Raw genomic sequence first — 17,608 nt, forward strand, 5'->3', positions numbered from 1 at the left:
GTCATAAAAACAACATTAATCTCACTGTACATCTCCATCAGAGCTCTTGGATGACCAGGTGCATTGTCAAAGAGCAGTAATATTTTGAAGAGAATGGTTTTTTTTTTGAAAGAGTAGGTCTCAACAGTGGGCTTAAAATATTCAGCAAACCATGTAAACAGATGTGCTGTCATCCAGCACATCGGTTTACAGCATCCATTTATAGAGCACAGGCTGAGTAGACTTAACAAAATTGTTAAGGGACCTCGTATTTTCAGAATGGTGAATGAGCACTGACTTCAACTTAAAGTCACCAGCTGCATTTGCTCCTAACAAGAGAGTCAGCCTGTCCTCTGAAGCTTTGAAGCCGGACATTGACTTCTCCTCTCTAGCTATGAAAGTCCTAGGTGGCATCTTCTTCTAACAGAAGGCTGTTTCATTTGCATTGAAAATCTCTTGTTTAGTGTAGCCACCTTCATGAATGACCTTAGCTGGATCTTCTGGATAACTTGCTGCAGCTTTTCCATCAGCACTTGCTGCTTCACCTCACACTTTTATGTTATAGAGAGGGCTTCACAAACTTCACAAACCGATCTCTGCTAGCTTTAAACTTTTTTTGCTGCAGCTTCCTCACCTCTCTCAGCCTTCACGGAATTGAAGAGAGTTAGGGATTTGCTCTGGACTAGGCTTTGGCTGAAGGGAATGTTGTGGCCGGTTTGATCTTCTGTCCAGACCACTAAAACTTTCTCCATATCAACAATAAGGCTGTTTCACTTTCTCATCATTCATGTGTTCACTGGAGTAGCCCTTTTAATTTCCTTCAAGAACTTTTCCTTTGCAGTGACAGCATGGCTATTTGGCACAAGAGGCCTAGTCTTTCTCACTAAGCTTCATGATTTCCAGCTTTTGATTTAAAATGACAGACATGTAATTCTTTCTTTATTTTGGCCACGCAGCATGGCCTGTGGGATCTTAGTTCCCCCGCCAGGGATTGAACCTGGGCCCTCGGCAGTGAGAGTGCAGAATCCTAACCACTGGACCACCAGGGATTTCCCATGTGATTTTTTTCACTTGAACATTTAGAGGCCATTGTAGGGTTATTAATTGGCCTAATTTCAATATTGTTGTGTTTCAAGAAATAGGGAGGCCCTAGGAAAGGGAGAGAGAAGGGGGAATGGCTGATTAGTGGAGAAATTACACCAGTAATCCCACAACATTTATTGATTAAGTTTGCTATCTTATACGGGTGCGGTTTTTGGTGCCCCAAAACAATTACAATAGTAACATCAAATATCACTGATCACAAATCACCATAAAATATAACAATGAAAAAGTTTGAAATATTGCAAGAATTACCAAAATATGCCACAGAAATATGAAGTGAACAAATGCTGTTGGAAAGATGGCACTGATAGACTTGCTCAACGTAGGGTTGCCACAAACCTTTGATTTGTAAAAAATGCAGTATCTGCGAAGCACAATAAAGCAAAGCACAATAAAACAAGGTATTCCTGTACTGTTAATGCTACTGATTGGTGCTAAAAATTTTTTTTTAAGCATTTCACAAAATGTGTCATTTAAAAAGCGTGCATTATCACTAGATAAAACCAACTATGTGTGTACCTTTCCTCCCTAATAAAGTGTGTTTCTATATTTCCCCCTCTCAAGAGATTTTTGTCCCAATTGCTTTCATTGTCAAGTAGAATGTGTTCAAGGAGAAAAATATTTAAAAGAAAAAGACTGAGGGAGTACTGATGAAATAAGAAAGGCAGAATGTTGATAGCTCTTGCATCTGGGTGATAATTATTGTACATAGAGGTCCATCAAACCAGTCTCTGTTAAAAAAAAAAAAAAAGACACTTCCTTCTGTGATTCTGCATGGTTCTTAGGAGAATGCCAGCACTCCTGGCAAGGCCAGGCCTTGCCAACTACACCAGGTCTCCCTCTCCCCTGCTTCCCCTGTACCTCCTTGCTCTGCTCTGAGACATTGGATTCTGGGCCATGTTTCCTCTCACCCCAGAGCTCTGGAACCTACTTTCCTACTGCCTGGAAGCCTCTCCTCGCTCCCTAGTCTGGTTAGCGAGTACTCATTTTTCAGACCTGAGTACAAGCATCACTTCCTCCAGGAAGTCTTTCTTGAAAACACTGGCCAGATGAGAGTTTTACTTTCTTAATCTATCTTGTGGTTTTCCTTCGGAGCATTTAGCACAATTTTAATTTTACTTGTAATTAATAACAATAGCCAACATTTAATGAGCACGTACTCAGTGCCAGGGGCTGTCCTAAGGACTTCAAGGGTATCTGCTCATTTGATTCTCTCAAGGCACAAAAAGTGGAAGAAACTTGCTGAACGTCACATGGTCGGTAAATGACAGAGGCAGGACCCAAACCGTCAGTGTGATTCCAGAGCTGACATCTTAACCACTCTGCTCTGCTCTCTCCACATGTTGTTAATAATATGCAGCTCCCCTACCAGGCTGTTTAATCCCTCAGTGGTAGATATTTAGTGTTATAGACTGAATTGTCAATAAGTCCAAATTCCCCAGATTCATGTGTTGAAGACTTACCCTCAATGTAACTGTATTTGAAAACAGGGCCTTTAAGGAGGGAATTAAGTTAAATGAGGTCCTAAGAGCATGAAGCTAATCCAATAGGACTGATAAATAAGTTTGTATTGTTTAAGGACTGATGTCCTTCTGTCTTAGTCTGTTTGGGCTGCTGTAACAGAATACCAAAGACTGGGTAGATTATAAATAACAGAAATTTATTGCTCACAGTTCTGGAAGCTGGGAAGTCCGAGATCAAGGCACTGGCAGGTTTGGTATCTGGTGAGGGCCCGCTTTCTGGTTTAGAGATGGCTGTCTTCTCACTGTAAAATCACATGGGGCGAGGAAGCTCTCTCTGAAGCCTTTTAGAAGGGCACTAATCCCATTCCTAAGTGCTCCACCCTTAAGACCTAATTACCTCCCAAAGGCCCTATCTCCAAATATCCTCACATTGAGGATGAGGTTTCAACCTACGAATCTGGTGTAGTTGGGGGTGTGGGAGGGGGCGGCACAAACATTCAGTTTACGGTACCTTATCAGAAAAGGAAGAGACACCAGTAGTGTGCATGCACAGGAGAAAGGCCATATGAGGACACAGTGAGAAGGCAGCTACCTGCAAGCCAAGGAAAAAGGTCTCAGGAGAAATGAACCCAGCTGGCACCTTGATTTTGAACTTCCAGCCTCCAGAACTGTGAGAAATAAGTTTGGATCGTTGAAGCCACCCAGCCTTTGGTATTTTGTTACAGAAGCCCTAGCAGACTAATACATTCGGTCTCTTCTTGTTTGCCATTATACGTTTTGGACTAAGCACCATGCCTAGCACATAGTAGGTCCTCCAAAAATATACACTTAGGGGTCACCACCTTCTCTGAAAAGTCTTCCCTCACCCTTCTCCCTCCCCCAGCCCTGGCTTAAGTGCCCCTTCTGGGCTTTAGTTGCTACACTTACCACTTGGTTTTGGAAGGATATGTTTTAAGGTCTAATTCCTTTCTATAAGGTTAAATCTTTTAATCTAAAGATTTTGAAGGGGCTAAGTCTTCCCTGGGCTTGGCACAGATGGCATATGCTCTCAGAGTTTAATAAATATTTGAGTGAATGTAAGTCTTCTGACCCCTACACATGAGCCCCGGTTCAAGACGACCTGAGTTCTAAGCAACATCTCTAAATCCCTGTGCTTGGACACTGAGCCTCAAAAGTAATCATGGCGGACTTCCCTAGTGGTGCAGTGGTTAAGAATCCACCTGCCAGAGCAGGGGACACGGGTTCGAGCCCTGGCCTGGGAAGATCCCACATGCAGTGGAGCAACTAAGCCCGTGCGCCACAACTACTGAGCCTGCACTCTAGAGCCCGCGAGCCACAACTATGAGCCCTTGTGCCACAACTACTGAAGCTCACACGCCTAGAGCCCATGCTCCACAACAAGAGAAGCTACCGCAATGAGAAGCCCGAGCACCACAACAAAGAGTAGCCCCCGCTTCGCCACAACTAGAGAAAGCCCGCGCGCAGCAACGAAGACCCAATGTAGCCAAATAGAAATTAATTAATTAATTAAGTATTTAAAAAAAGTAATCATGGCTTTGGGTTTCTTCAGAAATCAAAGCTTGGGTAAAGTCCATTATGCTCTGAAAAGTACAGCGTCGTTTTAATGCCTGTTATGAGCACATGTGCAGTTGGGCTGAGCTCCTGAGTCTTAGTCATCTGCCTGGTTCCAGCTGGACTTCTTGCTGTACCTCAGACATACTAAGTTCACTCCTGTCTCAAGGCCTTTGCTCTTGCTACCTCTTCTGGGAACACACTTCCCCCAGACTTTCCCAGTGCAAATATCCAGCCTTAATTTTCAGTACCTACAGCAGAGTCAAGGCAAGTGATGTTGATTGCAAGGAAACAACTCAGTTTCAGAACACTGGAGAAGAGAAGAGATGCCACTGTTCTATTAGTTCATTTAAAATCCTCTTAACAGGGGCTTCCCTGGTGGCGCAGTGGTTGGGAGTCCGCCTGCCGATGTAGGGGACACGGGTTCGTGCCCCGGTCTGGGAAGATCCCACATGCCGCGGAGCAGCTGGGCCCGTGAGCCATGGCCGCTGAGCCTGCACATCCGGAGCCTGTGCTCCACAAAGGGAGAGGCCACAGCAGTGGGAGGCCCGCGTACCGCAAAAAAAAAAAATAATAATAAATAAAATAAAATCCTCTTGACAGTCCTGAGAGGTATTTATTATCATTATCCCCACATTACAGATGAGGAAATTGAGGCCAAGAGAGGTTAAGTAACCGGCCAAAGGTCTCACAACTAGCAAGAAGCAAGGCCAGGACATGAATCCAGGCAGACTGGATCCAGTGTCCAGCTTCTTAACCACAAGGCTTCTCAACATATATTAAAGTGTAGTTAACATAGGGCCTGGCATGGGGTAGTTGTTCCATAAGCCATAGTTATTTCTCTACTCCTCTCAGACAGCTTACTCTTCAAATCTTACAGTCCAACCTCCAGAATGAAACCAACAACCATTCTGACTCCATCCTACCAGAACCCAGGGTCCCTCACTCCATCTTCTCATGCTTGTACACACTGGGTAGTAGCTGGAATTGAGGGCTCTCGAAGTTCTAATCCAGGCTCCACCATTCACTAGCTCTGTAAACATAGAAATGTTACATCCCGCCCTGGGTCTCAGTTTCCTCACCTGTAAATTGGGGACAATAACAACCCCTATATCCTAGAATTATTATAAGGATTCAGTGAGATGATACATGCAGAATGTTTTCCACCTAGCCTGGCTCATAAAAAGTGTACAAAAAATTGTAGCAATTATGATTAAGGCTTCTCAATGAGAAGCTCCCGAAGGCTCTGAGGCTGTGAAAAACTCTCCCAACCACCTTTAGGGCCAAAATTGGGACCAGATGACCTCATTGCTTGCAGACAAGGCTGGCTGGGTATGAGGACTTCTCACCTGACCCAACAACACAGGATCTACCAGACACATACTTCCTGGAGGTAATGTGGTTCAGGGAGTGATCTCTTGGGTCTGATAGACCTGGGTCTGAATTCCAGCTTGGATTTCTCCTCAGCGCCTCAGTTTCTTCGTTTGTCAAATGGGAAGGGAGCAGTGTGAGGAGTGATTAAGAATGTGGGGTGTGGATTCAGCATATTAGGTATGATTCATTCTACTCCTTGCTCAGCCATGGACCAGCTATGTGAGCTGAGTGTCTTCACCTCCATGAGCCTCTGTTGTCTGTTCTAATGAGTGTTGTCATCATTCCTCTTCCTAGAGTGGCTACGAGGATTCCCCAGGACCATGTGTGCCCACACTCTGGACACTGTAGCTGTTAGGATGACAGGCGTTGTATATCAGTGGTTAGGAGCTTAGGCTCTGGAGTCAAACTGCAACAGGCCCAATTCAAATTCCAGCTCTGACAATTACTCCTGGTGAGATCTTAGGGAAATCAGGTTCTTCTGTCAGCCTCAATATACTCATCTGTGAAGTGAGAAAAATAACAGTAAACATCTGATACAGCTTATGAGGATTCAGTCAGAGGATGCATGTAAAACACTTAAAACTGGCCTGGTTCGGTGTCAGTGGCCAAAAAGTGGCAAAGATATTATGATGCTAATTTTTAAAATATCTTTTTCTAGAATGCAAATGCATTTGCCCCAGAGTTGGAGGAGTTGAAAATATATGCTGAGTGCTGAGCCTTCAGGATGGGATTCAAGTCTAAAAGAAGAAAAACAAACAAGCAAAAAAACTCATTTATATGATGAAGTAAACCAAGGTCATGTGACCACATCAGACCCCATTCCACATCTATATAAGATCAATCCTACTTAATTGTAGTGTAGCTCGGATGTTGGACTCTCACCAGAACAATGTCGGAGTCCCAGCAATGCCCATACTCACTGTGGAACCTGAGACAAGTGACTTCACCTCTGACCCTCAGCGTTTAACCCGGCTAGTAATGGACTCCCTCACAGAGCTATTTAGAAGGATTCAGTGAGATGATGCACAAAGCGTAGTACATGGAAAGGGCTGTTGTTACTACTACAGCGCCCGTCTTTCCCCTGCTATTTGAAGGGTTATCTCCCTCGTGCCAGGCGCTCGCCTTAGGTGGTCTCGGTTCCCACTGTCCTAAGCTCCTCTAGTCGAGTCACGCCCTCCTCAGCGGGGCCCCTTCCAGCTCCTCCCCCCACCCCACTCTCCATCCCCATTTCCCCACTAGCCGTGGGGAAGGAGACGCCAGACAACAGTCGCCAGAACCCCGAAGCTGAACAGAAGCAAAGGGACAGAATTCTAACCGCCGCCCGAAACCATTGGGCTGGGCTCCCTCCTCCAGGTCCCCTGATCAATCAAAGGCGAAGAAGCAAGCCTCGGGACCAATCAGAAGTGGAAGCGGTGGAGCAATGCCCGCCTCCTTAAAGCGCCCTCGCGCCTGATTGGATGTGTCCAGGCTAAGCCACTTAGGAGTGGGGCCAGCTGATCGACGGTGCAGTGGCAGCGGGGCCGGGGGAAGAAGGGAGGCAGTCGGCCAGCCACAGATTGGTACGGTGTGTCAGCACCAAAGCCCTGCCTAGTCAGAAAGCCCGCTGGCCGGGTTCTAACCCCGGGCCAGTTAATGGTGGGGCAGCGTAATGGGTCATTCTCTTTACGGTGTGGTGGGGGCTGGTACATGAAGTACGCAGTTAATCCTGACTCAGCAGACAGCTGGGGCGTCATCGTGTATTTGAAGCGCGAGCATCTAGGCCAATGAGGGGGGTCAAGGCACTGCCCTCTCTTGTGTCTTCTCTGTCCCCGCATACTTCCGGGTGAGGCAGGGTGCGTTCTGCAGCCAATTAATGGTGGTGCAAGGCAAGAGGCGGGAAAGGGGAGCTGCCCACTGGCACTCAAAGCCTGATGGCCTCCTATCCAATCCCAGTCACTTCTCCACCGATTGTAAGGGGTTGAGAGAAAGGTGAAAGGGTTTGCAACGAGGACTACACAGGATGGAAAGATAGAAACAAGAAAGCAGTGGTATCCCTGAGCACTTTCAGAGGGAGCCTCCAAAGCTATGCAGGTGAAGGAGGTTCAGGCCCCAGTCTCTTCATAAAGAGGGGGGGACAGAGCAATCTGCGCAGCCAGAAAGCATTGAGGACCGGCTGGTGGATGAGCTCTCAGCCTTAGAGGCCTGAAGCCTAAGTCCGCGGACCAATCAGATTTAAGGCCCTGTCCCTCCACAGCGCCAGCCAGGTAGGCGCGAGCTCGGCTCCGCAGCCAATCAGCGGAGGTCGCGAGGCAGAGTTGGGGACCCGGGGGCCGGGAGGGGGAGGGGCAGGGGGTGGTGCGGAGTGGAGCTGTCCTAGGTGCCTCCCAGGCTGTTGTGATCCCTCAGCCGGCGGGAGCCAGGAAAGAGGGTGTGGCCAGCACTGCGGCCAATCAGCGTCTGCCTCGGGATCCAGGGCGACCAGCGAGCTGTGCACGCGGCCCGGCCTCGAGCTCCGAGCCTCGCGCCGCTCCACTTTCTAACGGCTACTCGGGCTTGTGCCGCCCGGAGTGTATGTGAGGCGGAGTGAGGAGAGGAACAGGGCCTGAGTCGGTGAGTGCCATGGATTTTCTTTCTTTTCTTCGGGCTTGGGCCTGGCCCAGGCAAAGCTGAGGTATGGGGGCTTGAGTGGTCGCCCTGAGGATGAGGATCGGGAAGTGGGGGTGAGGGCGTTAGGCTTTGGGGACTCCCTCTGCCCTGGAGAGGCTGGAAGTGGGGCCTCCTGGGCACCGTTGGGCCCGGCTGGGCAGAGACCAGGCCGGCATGTCCCCGGGCCCTGAGACAGCCTGATTTGGAAGTGTGTTGTGGGGCAGGTGGAGGCCTTGGAGCTCTGTGTGGGGTCATTGGCCATGAGGTATGGCCTCTGACCTATGAGAGGTTGTCCGGGGTCTCTGGACTGAGACTGGATCTGGTGACTGGAGAGGTCTGTGACTCTCCAGAGGTTCTTGGGAGTCTTTGACCAAGAAATGAAACTAGTGAGAACTTGAGAGGTTTTCTGGAGTCTTTGGATCCAGCCTGGGCTGAGAGTGAGTGTTGATGAAGTCGAAAGCCCAATGGGAAGTTGTCAAGAGTCATTGCATCCTGGCTGTGATGGGAACATGTGGCTGCAAGACTTTTGGGGGACTCTAGCTTCTGGGTTGGGGTGCTTGTGTAAGATTTTCCAGGACTGGGTCCAGGCTGGACAACGTGGCCAGGAGATTAGGGCCGTGGTCTTCTGGAGGTTCCGGGGTGGGGAGGGTGTCTCTGAATCCCAGCAGGTTGTTTGCCCTCCATGAAGTATTATTGTTTTGCGGTGGCTCTAGATAGAACCAGGATTGAGTCGTGTCTTGGGCCTTTTAGTCCCTGTTCCCATTCTTCCGCAACCTGTTTCTGGTCATTCCCAGAAGACATCAGGTTCTAAGCATGGGGCAGCTGCTTGGAGAAGATGGACGTTGTACTGGAGCATAGGAGGTGTGTGAGATATCCTGCTCTTTAGGAAATCACCCAGGTTGTCTTTACTGAAGATCTTTTTATACTCATGAGGCAGGATGTTGATATCTAATTTCATTCCGCTGTTCAAGCTCTACCTGGTACTAAAGCTTTCAGGGTACTTTCATGTACACCCAGAGTTCTTAAACCAAGGGTGGAGGTGCATGGGGGGAGTCTATGAGTGGATTACAGGGTCTATGAGCTCCTGGAAATAATGCAAAAAACTGTATGTGTGTTGGCGGGGGGGCGGTAAAAGCAGCCACAAGGATGGGGAGTGAAGCCTGTGCAAGGGTGAGTTTCAGAGCAGTCTGTGACTCTCTTGTCATTCATATGCAAAATGGTATGAGAATCTACAATTTTCTGATGTAAAGAGTTGATTCCACGACTTACAACTTTAAAAAGCATAGTGACCCCCTGAGAGGTTAAGAACCACTACAATAAAGCAGGCTCCCATATTATTTATGGGGCTTAGGCAAGACTAGAAATGGAGATTTCCCCTCTTATCCCCACATCTGGTGTTGGCGCATACTTCAAGGTGTCTCACATACTAGCCTGCATGTCCAAGTTCCGTCTACGTGCCCCTCCCACCCAATCGGCCACACAGTTACATCAATCACATAGCCCACTCGGAAGAGTATAGACCTGGGTCTGAGGCCAATGTAAACCCAGGAAGTGGGCTATTTGGGCCAGGAGGTCCAGGGTTCCGAGTTCCCAGAGCATGGTCTAGAATTGGGGGGCACAGGTTCCAGGGGGGTACTTCCTAGATACCCTTGGACTCCTCAGCCCATGGGGAGGGACACAACTAGAGGTCAGAGTGGGGCCCTCTGTCTGGATTTGAGGCAATATGGATATTCAATACTGGTCTTGAAAATAGTCCCTATGAGGAAGTTGAGGGTCTCAGAAGAGTTAACCCCGTTAGTGCTGAAGAAAAAGGCAGTCCACTGTGAGGATGCAGTGGAACCTAAGTTGTTTTTACTTCTCATCTGGTTGTTTTGCCATTTAATCCACAAAAGGTGTGCTGTGATAGGGTCTCTGTGACCTAGATTCAGCTCACCTGCCTATTATTATATCCAGATCTTGGGCTATGTAGAACATAGATTTAAGGGAAGAAAGAAACTCATTCATTCTGTGGTGTCTCTCCTCTGGTATGTGTTGGATGTACTTAACTAAAAAGATTTATGTAAGGTTTGGATAATTGGTTTTAATCTATATAAAATGATGCAGGGAGTTTAACCACCTTAATTTGCCGAAAGTGATGTGTTCCTGGGAAGAGTGGAAAGTTCATAGAACTTTTCTGAATTGAATCTTATTTAACCTGGCTTTTGGAGGTACTCAATACCTCAATACGTGAGACCACGGGAGAATATTTTCATAAAACAAATAATCATCCCTCTAATTGGCATATTCTGATGGTTTAGTTTTAATTATAATATTTGAAGAGACTCTATACTTGTATTGCTGTGTTGACATTTTTACAGCAAGCTGGGTTGTGCCTGAAGGTCAAGTCTATCAGTAAGAATAAAAGATATCAGATTTCAAACTTTATTTAGTAATATGAATATTAGAAAGGACTGAGAGGCAAAAATCATACCTCCTTTTCCCACATTCTTTTCTTCCAATTATATCCTACCTAACCTCTCCCACCTACGGTACCCTCTCCCAGGATGCAGGCTTGTGTCCTCATGACCTGTGGTTTCCTGGCTCCACCCCAGAGAGACAACTGCAGGAGATCCCTACTGAGTCAGCCTGGGAAGTGGAAGGTGGGCAAGGTTTCTGAGGCTGGGGAGGAGAGTCCTTTCAAGAGGAGAAACACAAGACTTCCCTGGTGGTCCAGTGGTTAGGACTCCGGGCTTCCAATGCAGGGGGCACGGGTTCGATCCCTGGTCAGGGAAGTTTTGCATGCCATGCAGCCAAAAAGAGAGAGAGAGAGAGAGAGAGAGAGAAAGAGTCAGCAGTGTCCCTACCTTTCCAAGTCAAAGTGCTATTTGCTTCTGCTTCTGCTATCACTGCTCAGTGCAAGGTGGTTTGGACTGTGCAGTCAAGAATGTCAAGAATGTAGGAAGGAAGAAGGGCTGCGGTGTAGAGGGCCCTAGAGATACCTCTAAGGAGGCAGTCTCTAAAGGGATATCCTTAGAAGGGGGTAGACACCAAGTGGGAGGAAAGATGGGGTTTCCCAATCTTGGGGGCTTTTGTTCACTGAATGGAGAGTCCCCTTGCCCCTTGCCCTCACTTTTAGGTTTCCTGAGAGCCCGTTGGCACTCCCTGTCAACTGCATAAGAGGATGCTGCCCTTTGAGCACAGCCTCCAACTCTTTTGAACATCAGTGGGCAACCACCGGTAGGGGAGCCGAGTCATGGGCACATGATGTAGGCCTGGGAGGTGAGGGGACTCTACTCCACTGGGTGATGATGTAATCTTCCAGACCCCTATACCTACACTTGGGGTTTCTCCTTCATGGCTTTCCTCACTTATCCCATATCCTCAGGGAGTGTGTATTTCTGTATTGGTGGAAGGATGTTTCCCTCTGTATACCTACATGTCAGGGATTGGTGCATTTCTGTGTCCAAATCAAGCGTCTTTTATATGGGTATCTAATGAGTCCCTGGGTGTGGTGGTGTGAGGAGTTAGAAAGCTCAGAAATGGAAAATATTTAACGACCAGAGTAGCAAATGAATACAGCTTGCCCATTTGCATTTTCCCTTTCACTCTGACTCATCTTCCCCTCTCCCCACACTATTATTGCCCCTCCACTAGCCCCACCCATTGGCACACCCTGTCTGATCTAGGAGGGATTAACATCCGTTTGCACCCAAGCTAGAATGAGAGATAGAGGGAAGGCATATTAGGTCTGGAGAGAGAGTAGAAGGATGGTCTGAACATTCGGGGGTCCTGGAGCCAAAAGGTGAAACAGGAGTTTTAGAGACATAATATTTGAGTCTAGGAGGGGACCAGAATCTAAGAGAGAAGCCGAGGGGGAACCAGACTGTGTCTTGTCACCAGAGCAGCCCACCAGTGCCTGACTCGTTAACCTTCCAGTTATTTATTAGGCACATATCATAAGCGATTTAGCAGCACTTGTTCTGTGAATGAAAATTCTATCACAGGACGAGGAATAATGAAATAGTAAGAAACAGAGAAAGAAATTTGAGTCTCTCAGAGCTCATCTTTTCCCCAGGTTAAGGAGTGCTAAAGTGTGAAAAGAGGGGAAATCTCTGAGGAACTTCACCCCCTGGGCAGGAAGTCAAAGAAACCTCGGAGTCCTGATTTCAGAGAAATGTCATTTGTCATCAACCCAAGAAAAGGAGTTTTTCTCTTCGAAGACCACCACAGGCCCTTCCTGGGGTTGCCCCCATCAGAGCCTGATGGGAGGATCTGAGTCACTCACACACCCAGTCCCCAGTGATGTCCCAGATGACAGGGGTCATTCCCACAGAGCAGTTGAGGCTTCCTAGTACCAAGTCAGAGAGAGGGAGGAGGAGGCATGCTTTTGGCCCTCCTTCACTCTCTCCTTAGAATGCAGATGTTTCAGTCCTTTTTACTTCTGAGGTAGTAGAAAGAGCTTCCAGCTGCTAGAGATCTACTGACACCTCTAAGAAACAGAACTAATAGTATTTGAATGATGCTATGTACCGAGAAACCACTTTCACATACATCATGTCATTTCATCTTCACCCCACCTCCAAATGAGGTAAGCAGAGGTTATCCCTATTTCATGGATGAGTTAACTGAGGCTCAGAGAGGTGACTTGCCCAAGGTGACTCAACTAGTAAATGGCAGAGATGAGACTCAAACGCAGGTCTGATTATCCCAAAGTTCTTATTGCTTTAGATACACTTCTTTGACTAGGGGTTCACAAATGAAATGAGACAGGAGGTTAGGAGGCAGAATGCCAGGGCTCTGGAGGGGAGAGTGGTCTCTCCTGGAGGAGTGAAGCACAGCCAGGGGTATAAAACCACACCCCTTGGAGGACTGTGGCAGACTGATACTTGGGACACCCAATGGATGACTGTGAGGTCAGGGGCGGGGCTAGCTCCAGGGTGGGGGTGCCCAGGAGCCCCAACAGCAGTTCAGAGCATGCGGTGTCCAGGAGGAAGCTACAACCGGTGAGTGGCTGCTTCTCCCCAGCTGAGACTTTCCTCCCACTACACCCCTCTTTCTGTCCACTTCCTGCCAGCCTGTAGCCCTCTCCGTGAAGTGTCCAACTAGTAATCCCCCCTCCTATGGGGTCCGTACTCATGGAGAGCCCACACCTAGGAATATGCCTGCTGGGCACTGCAACACTTAGGTGCGTCTCTTTATATCTGGGTTCCCAGTTTTCTTAAAAGCCAATGTGGTGGTTTTGATGTGTGATAAATTTCTGCCTTGTTCGGTTCTGTCCTTCTGTTCTTCACTTTTGGCTTATGAAAAACAAAATTGAACCGTCTCCTTATCCTAATCTTGAGAGGAAATAGCCTCTCCCTCTATAGTTCCCATTTCCCTTTCTCTGGCTTCCTCAAGGGTCAAAGCCTTCTCCAAAGTCTCTCCATCTTCAGATGAGGAGCCTTCTCTCCTGTGGCTTCTGACCTGCTCTCTTATCTCACTGCATGGGAGCCTTTGGTCTCTTCCAGTTCCTTCTCTGAGGATGGGTTCTAGAAGTTTCGTCCTCAGGGAGATGATTGATTGATGCCTTAGAGCCTGCCCTCCTGCAGTTACGACCCCTGTCTTGCTGCCCTTTCTTCCTCTCGGGACCCTCAGCTCCACATGATGGGCTTGCAGGGGGAGGACACACTAGCTTTCTAACCTCACCCATGAAGCTGTGTCTTGCTCCATCCCTAACTTCCAGGGCTGCCTGGGTTTTGTGGTGATCTTCTTGTCTGGAATGAGGAGAGCCTGACCTACTCCGAGGTCTTTCCCTGCAGAGGAGCTTGGAGAAGCAGAAGTATCAGTGTTTGCTATCCTTTAAGTCAGACATTGCCAACTGGCAGGACCCATCTATACTAGCCTTAAATCCACTACTTGAGATAGTTCTTAGCTGTCTGGTCCTTGCTCTTTAAGTCCTGAATTTGGTCTAATTTCCATTCTCCCACCACCCCACCTCCACCCCTGGCCCCTGCTATGATTCTAGATAAGCTCAGGTCCTCTCTCGGGTCAGGTTATCTGTTCCATTCAGGACAGAGAGCTCTGATTCAGAACCAGCAATTCACTCTTTCTCCCCTCACCTCCACAGGCTTGAGAATATGCTGTTCCTGCCTCCCCTTTTCACCATGGACCCCACAGTGTGGCCCTTCTCTCAGAACCTCTGAGATTGGTACCCAGGCAAGGCACAATGCCCACGTCCCCAACAAGACTGCCTAGTCCCTATGGTTCTGATCGGCTGGTACGGCTAGCAGCCAGGCTCCGGCCAGCACTATGTGATACCCTGATCACAGTGGGGAGCCAGGAGTTCCCTGCCCACAGCCTGGTGCTGGCAGGTGTGAGCCAGCAACTGGGTCGCAGGGGTCGCTGGGCTCTGGTGAAAGGCATCAGCCCTTCCACCTTTGCCCAACTTCTGCACTTTGTTTATGGGGAGAGCCTAGAGCTGCAACCTGGGGAACTGGGGCCCCTTGAGGAGGCAGCCAGAGAGTTAGGGGTGCAGTCCCTGGAAGAGGCATGCATGAGGGCTCGAAGAGATACGGCCAGAGAAGAGCTGGGTCCAGGGCTGAAGGAACAACAGGAGGAGCCAGAGAAACCCACAAGGGATTCTATGAGAGGAGTGCGGGGCTTTGGAGAGAAGCAGAGACCACAGAAGTTTGTTAGAGCTGGTGGGAAAGAACAGGAGACGTTGCACAGGCACAGGCCACCAAGAGAGAGCCCTGAGATGGCAGAGGCAACTCTGGAGGAGCAAGGGGAGCAGATGAGACCAGAGGAGAAACTCAACCAATCCCCTGTTGGCCGCGGAGGAGTAGATGGGAAGCAAGAAGTGATCATGTGGGTGAGGGACAGTCCAGGGGGCTCTGAGGAAAGTCTGCGGGAGTTCCCTGGCCCCCTTCCCCCACCAGGTTCCCTCCAAACCGGCATCACCCCTAGGCCCTGGTGGGCTGAGGCCCCTTGGTTGGGGGAGGGCCAGCCTGCCCTGTGGAGCATCCTGCTGTTGCCGCCCAGATATGGCACTCCCTTCTCCCATAGCACCCCCATGACTGCAGCCCAGCAGGAGGTCTGGCCTCGGGACCAGAGGTGAGTTGAAGGGCCTATGGAAGACCTCCGGCTGGGAGGGAGTGGCTTAGGAGAGGCAGCAGTGAAGGGTGGAAGGGCACCACATCTCTTATCTCTACTATACATTTCCTGAGCTGGGGAAAGGACAAGAAGCTCCCACCACAGGGAAACCCAAAGCCCAGCCCCTGAGGACTCATGACACCTCCCTCTCCAGAAAGGAATTGGCCAGGATCCCAGGTGTAGCCGAAGCTGTAACTCTTCCCCATCCCACTCCCAGGATCCCACTGTCCCTGAGCCTCCACAAAGGCCTCTGGAGCCAGAACCAGTTGGCCTACTGCAGCCCCACCCCAGGTAAGCCCCTCATTGCCCTGCATGCACCCTGTAACATGTTCTCTCAGCTGGGGCTGAGGCTGGGGCTCCAGGAGTCCAGCCTGAGCAGAGCCCCTACTTCACTCTGCTCCCTTCAGGTTCCCTCCCCCAGGGCCCCACACAGCTCAGCCCTGGGGAGATGGAAGAGTCTGATCAGAGGCACACAGGTGAGTAGGGTGAGGGCACTTTTGCCTCAGCCCCACTGTAGCCCCTGATGTCTTGCCTGAGTGTTCCAGTGATCCGGCTCTGGGGTTCCCAGCCCTGCCCTCCTTTGCCTTTTGTCGCCACAGGTGAACTTGCAACCTGTGTGGGTCATGTGGGCACAGCAAGCCACCCATCTCACCAACACCCTCCCCCACCCCCTCCTGCTCGGTCTCGGCCCTATTCTTGTTCTGTCTGTGGAAAGAGGTTTTCACTCAAACATCAGATGGAGACGCACTACCGTGTCCACACAGGTATGGGCACCCTGCCCTGTGTGAATTGTCTACCTCCTTCCAAACTCCAGTGGGCCCGCTCCTAAGTCCCTCTCTGAGTGTCTGGCTCCCCCACAACGACCTTGCCCAATTGCCCCAATCTACCCCAGGCCAGCCTTCGCTCCTTTCCTCTTTCCTTCATGGGTCTTCCCCTCCACCTGCCCTAGGAGAGAAGCCCTTCTCCTGTAGCCTCTGTCCCCAGCGCTCCCGGGACTTCTCAGCCATGACCAAGCACCTGCGGACGCATGGGGCCGCACCCTACCGCTGCCCTCTGTGCCAGGCCGGCTGCCCCAGCCTGGCTTCCATGCAGACGCACATGCGCGGCCACTCGCCCAGCCAGCTCCCGCCGGGATGGACCATTCGCTCCACCTTCCTCTACTCCTCCTCCTCCTCCTCCTCCTCGAGGCCATCTCGGGCCTCGACCTCTCCCTGTAGGCCCCCTTCCTCAACCACCTGACAGGGTGTCAGTAGCTTCTTTGGCTTCAGCCAAGCGTACAGAATGAAAGATGGGCCGGCGGGCCTGCTAGGCTTCTGACCTCGCACCGCGGCTACGGCCGCCTAGCAAACTCTGCTCCAAGAAGCGTCGCAGCAAGGGCGCCAAAAGCCCTCTCCCAGATGACCGCGGGCCACAGAAACCTGGGCCAGAGAGCCCGTGTGGGGTGAGGGCAGTGAAGTGTGCACGAGTGAAGGCTAACTGTGCGGGGACTGGCGGTTCATCACCAAAATAAAGAGTTTCCTGTGCCCTCCTCTCGGGACCAGAAAGCCGAGTCCGGACTTCAGCCTGCGGGCGGGGGACAGCCTTGCCCCTAGTCCTGTAGCGGCCCCTGGTGGTTCATCGCGGCGGCCACCTCCTCCGTCTCCCGGGGCTCCCTCTCCTCCCCCAGAGGCAGAGGGCCGCGAGGACTCGGCGTCCAGGCCGACTTAGCAGCAAGCCCTGTGTGGGGAGGCTGTCAGAACCCAAGTTACCGTCCCTTCCACAGCAAGCAACTGCGCGCGGAGTCTGAGTCTGGGCCTCCAGCCGGGGGCTCGAGAGGAACGCGTGCTCCGCCCTGCTTTCGGCCACCCTCCTCCTTTCCTAGCACAAGAGCCGAAAGGCCGCAGGCTCTCCAGCATCCTCCCTCCAGGCTGTACGAAACGGCTGCCGGGTTTAGCTGAACTGAGACTAATCTTTTGCCGCCGCCCCTTACCCAGCCCACGCCTCCTGCAGTACCGAACTTCATTTTCCAGTGTCTCTGGTGTTCCCAGGGTCCGAGGCCCACCGCACTCTGGGAGTGGTAGTTCACACGGGCCGCTGGCCTCGACAAGAACAATGGGAGGAGTCTGGGTCAAGAACCACATCTCCCGGTGGCCCCGGAGATCGCTTTCTGGGTCGGGTCAGGACCCCATGGTCCCAGCTCTCGCGGCCCTAGCTCGCCAGGAAGGAGCGAGGCGCTCGAACTACATTTCCCAGAGGGCCCTGCGCCTCATCCTCTCCCGCCGCGACGCGGGAGTCTATGCTCTTCAGATGCGGTCTAAGGGTGACGGCCGGCAGGTCTCGGACTCCCGCTCCCGTGGTGCCCCGCGCGCGGCCGGCCCAGCCCCCGGCTCCCGGCGACCCCG

At 50.6% G+C, this 17,608-nt stretch overlaps 1 protein-coding gene across 3 annotated transcripts; it reads left to right on the plus strand.

Annotated features, from left to right (window-relative positions):
* Window positions 1–14,090: 14,090 nt before the first annotated feature.
* ZBTB32 (zinc finger and BTB domain containing 32) lies at window positions 14,091–16,466 on the plus strand (the record flags this gene model as incomplete). Of its 3 annotated transcripts, none has more annotated exons than XM_082862832.1 (5): window positions 14,091–15,188; window positions 15,445–15,518; window positions 15,635–15,703; window positions 15,827–15,991; window positions 16,177–16,466. In XM_082862832.1, 5 exons carry the CDS (start codon window positions 14,302–14,304, stop codon window positions 16,464–16,466), a joined length of 1,485 nt encoding a protein of 494 aa, XP_082718958.1. The 3 variants fall into 3 exon arrangements, with proteins under 3 accessions (XP_082718958.1, XP_082718959.1, XP_082718960.1); XM_082862833.1 differs by having other exon boundaries at window positions 14,302–15,188; window positions 15,382–15,518; XM_082862834.1 differs by lacking the exon at window positions 15,635–15,703 and having other exon boundaries at window positions 14,302–15,188.
* Between the last annotated feature and the right edge of the window lie 1,142 nt (window positions 16,467–17,608).

This window comes from Leucopleurus acutus (genome assembly GCF_964270905.1).
Source record: "Leucopleurus acutus genome assembly, chromosome: 20".
Classification (NCBI taxonomy): Eukaryota; Metazoa; Chordata; class Mammalia; order Artiodactyla; family Delphinidae; genus Leucopleurus; species Leucopleurus acutus.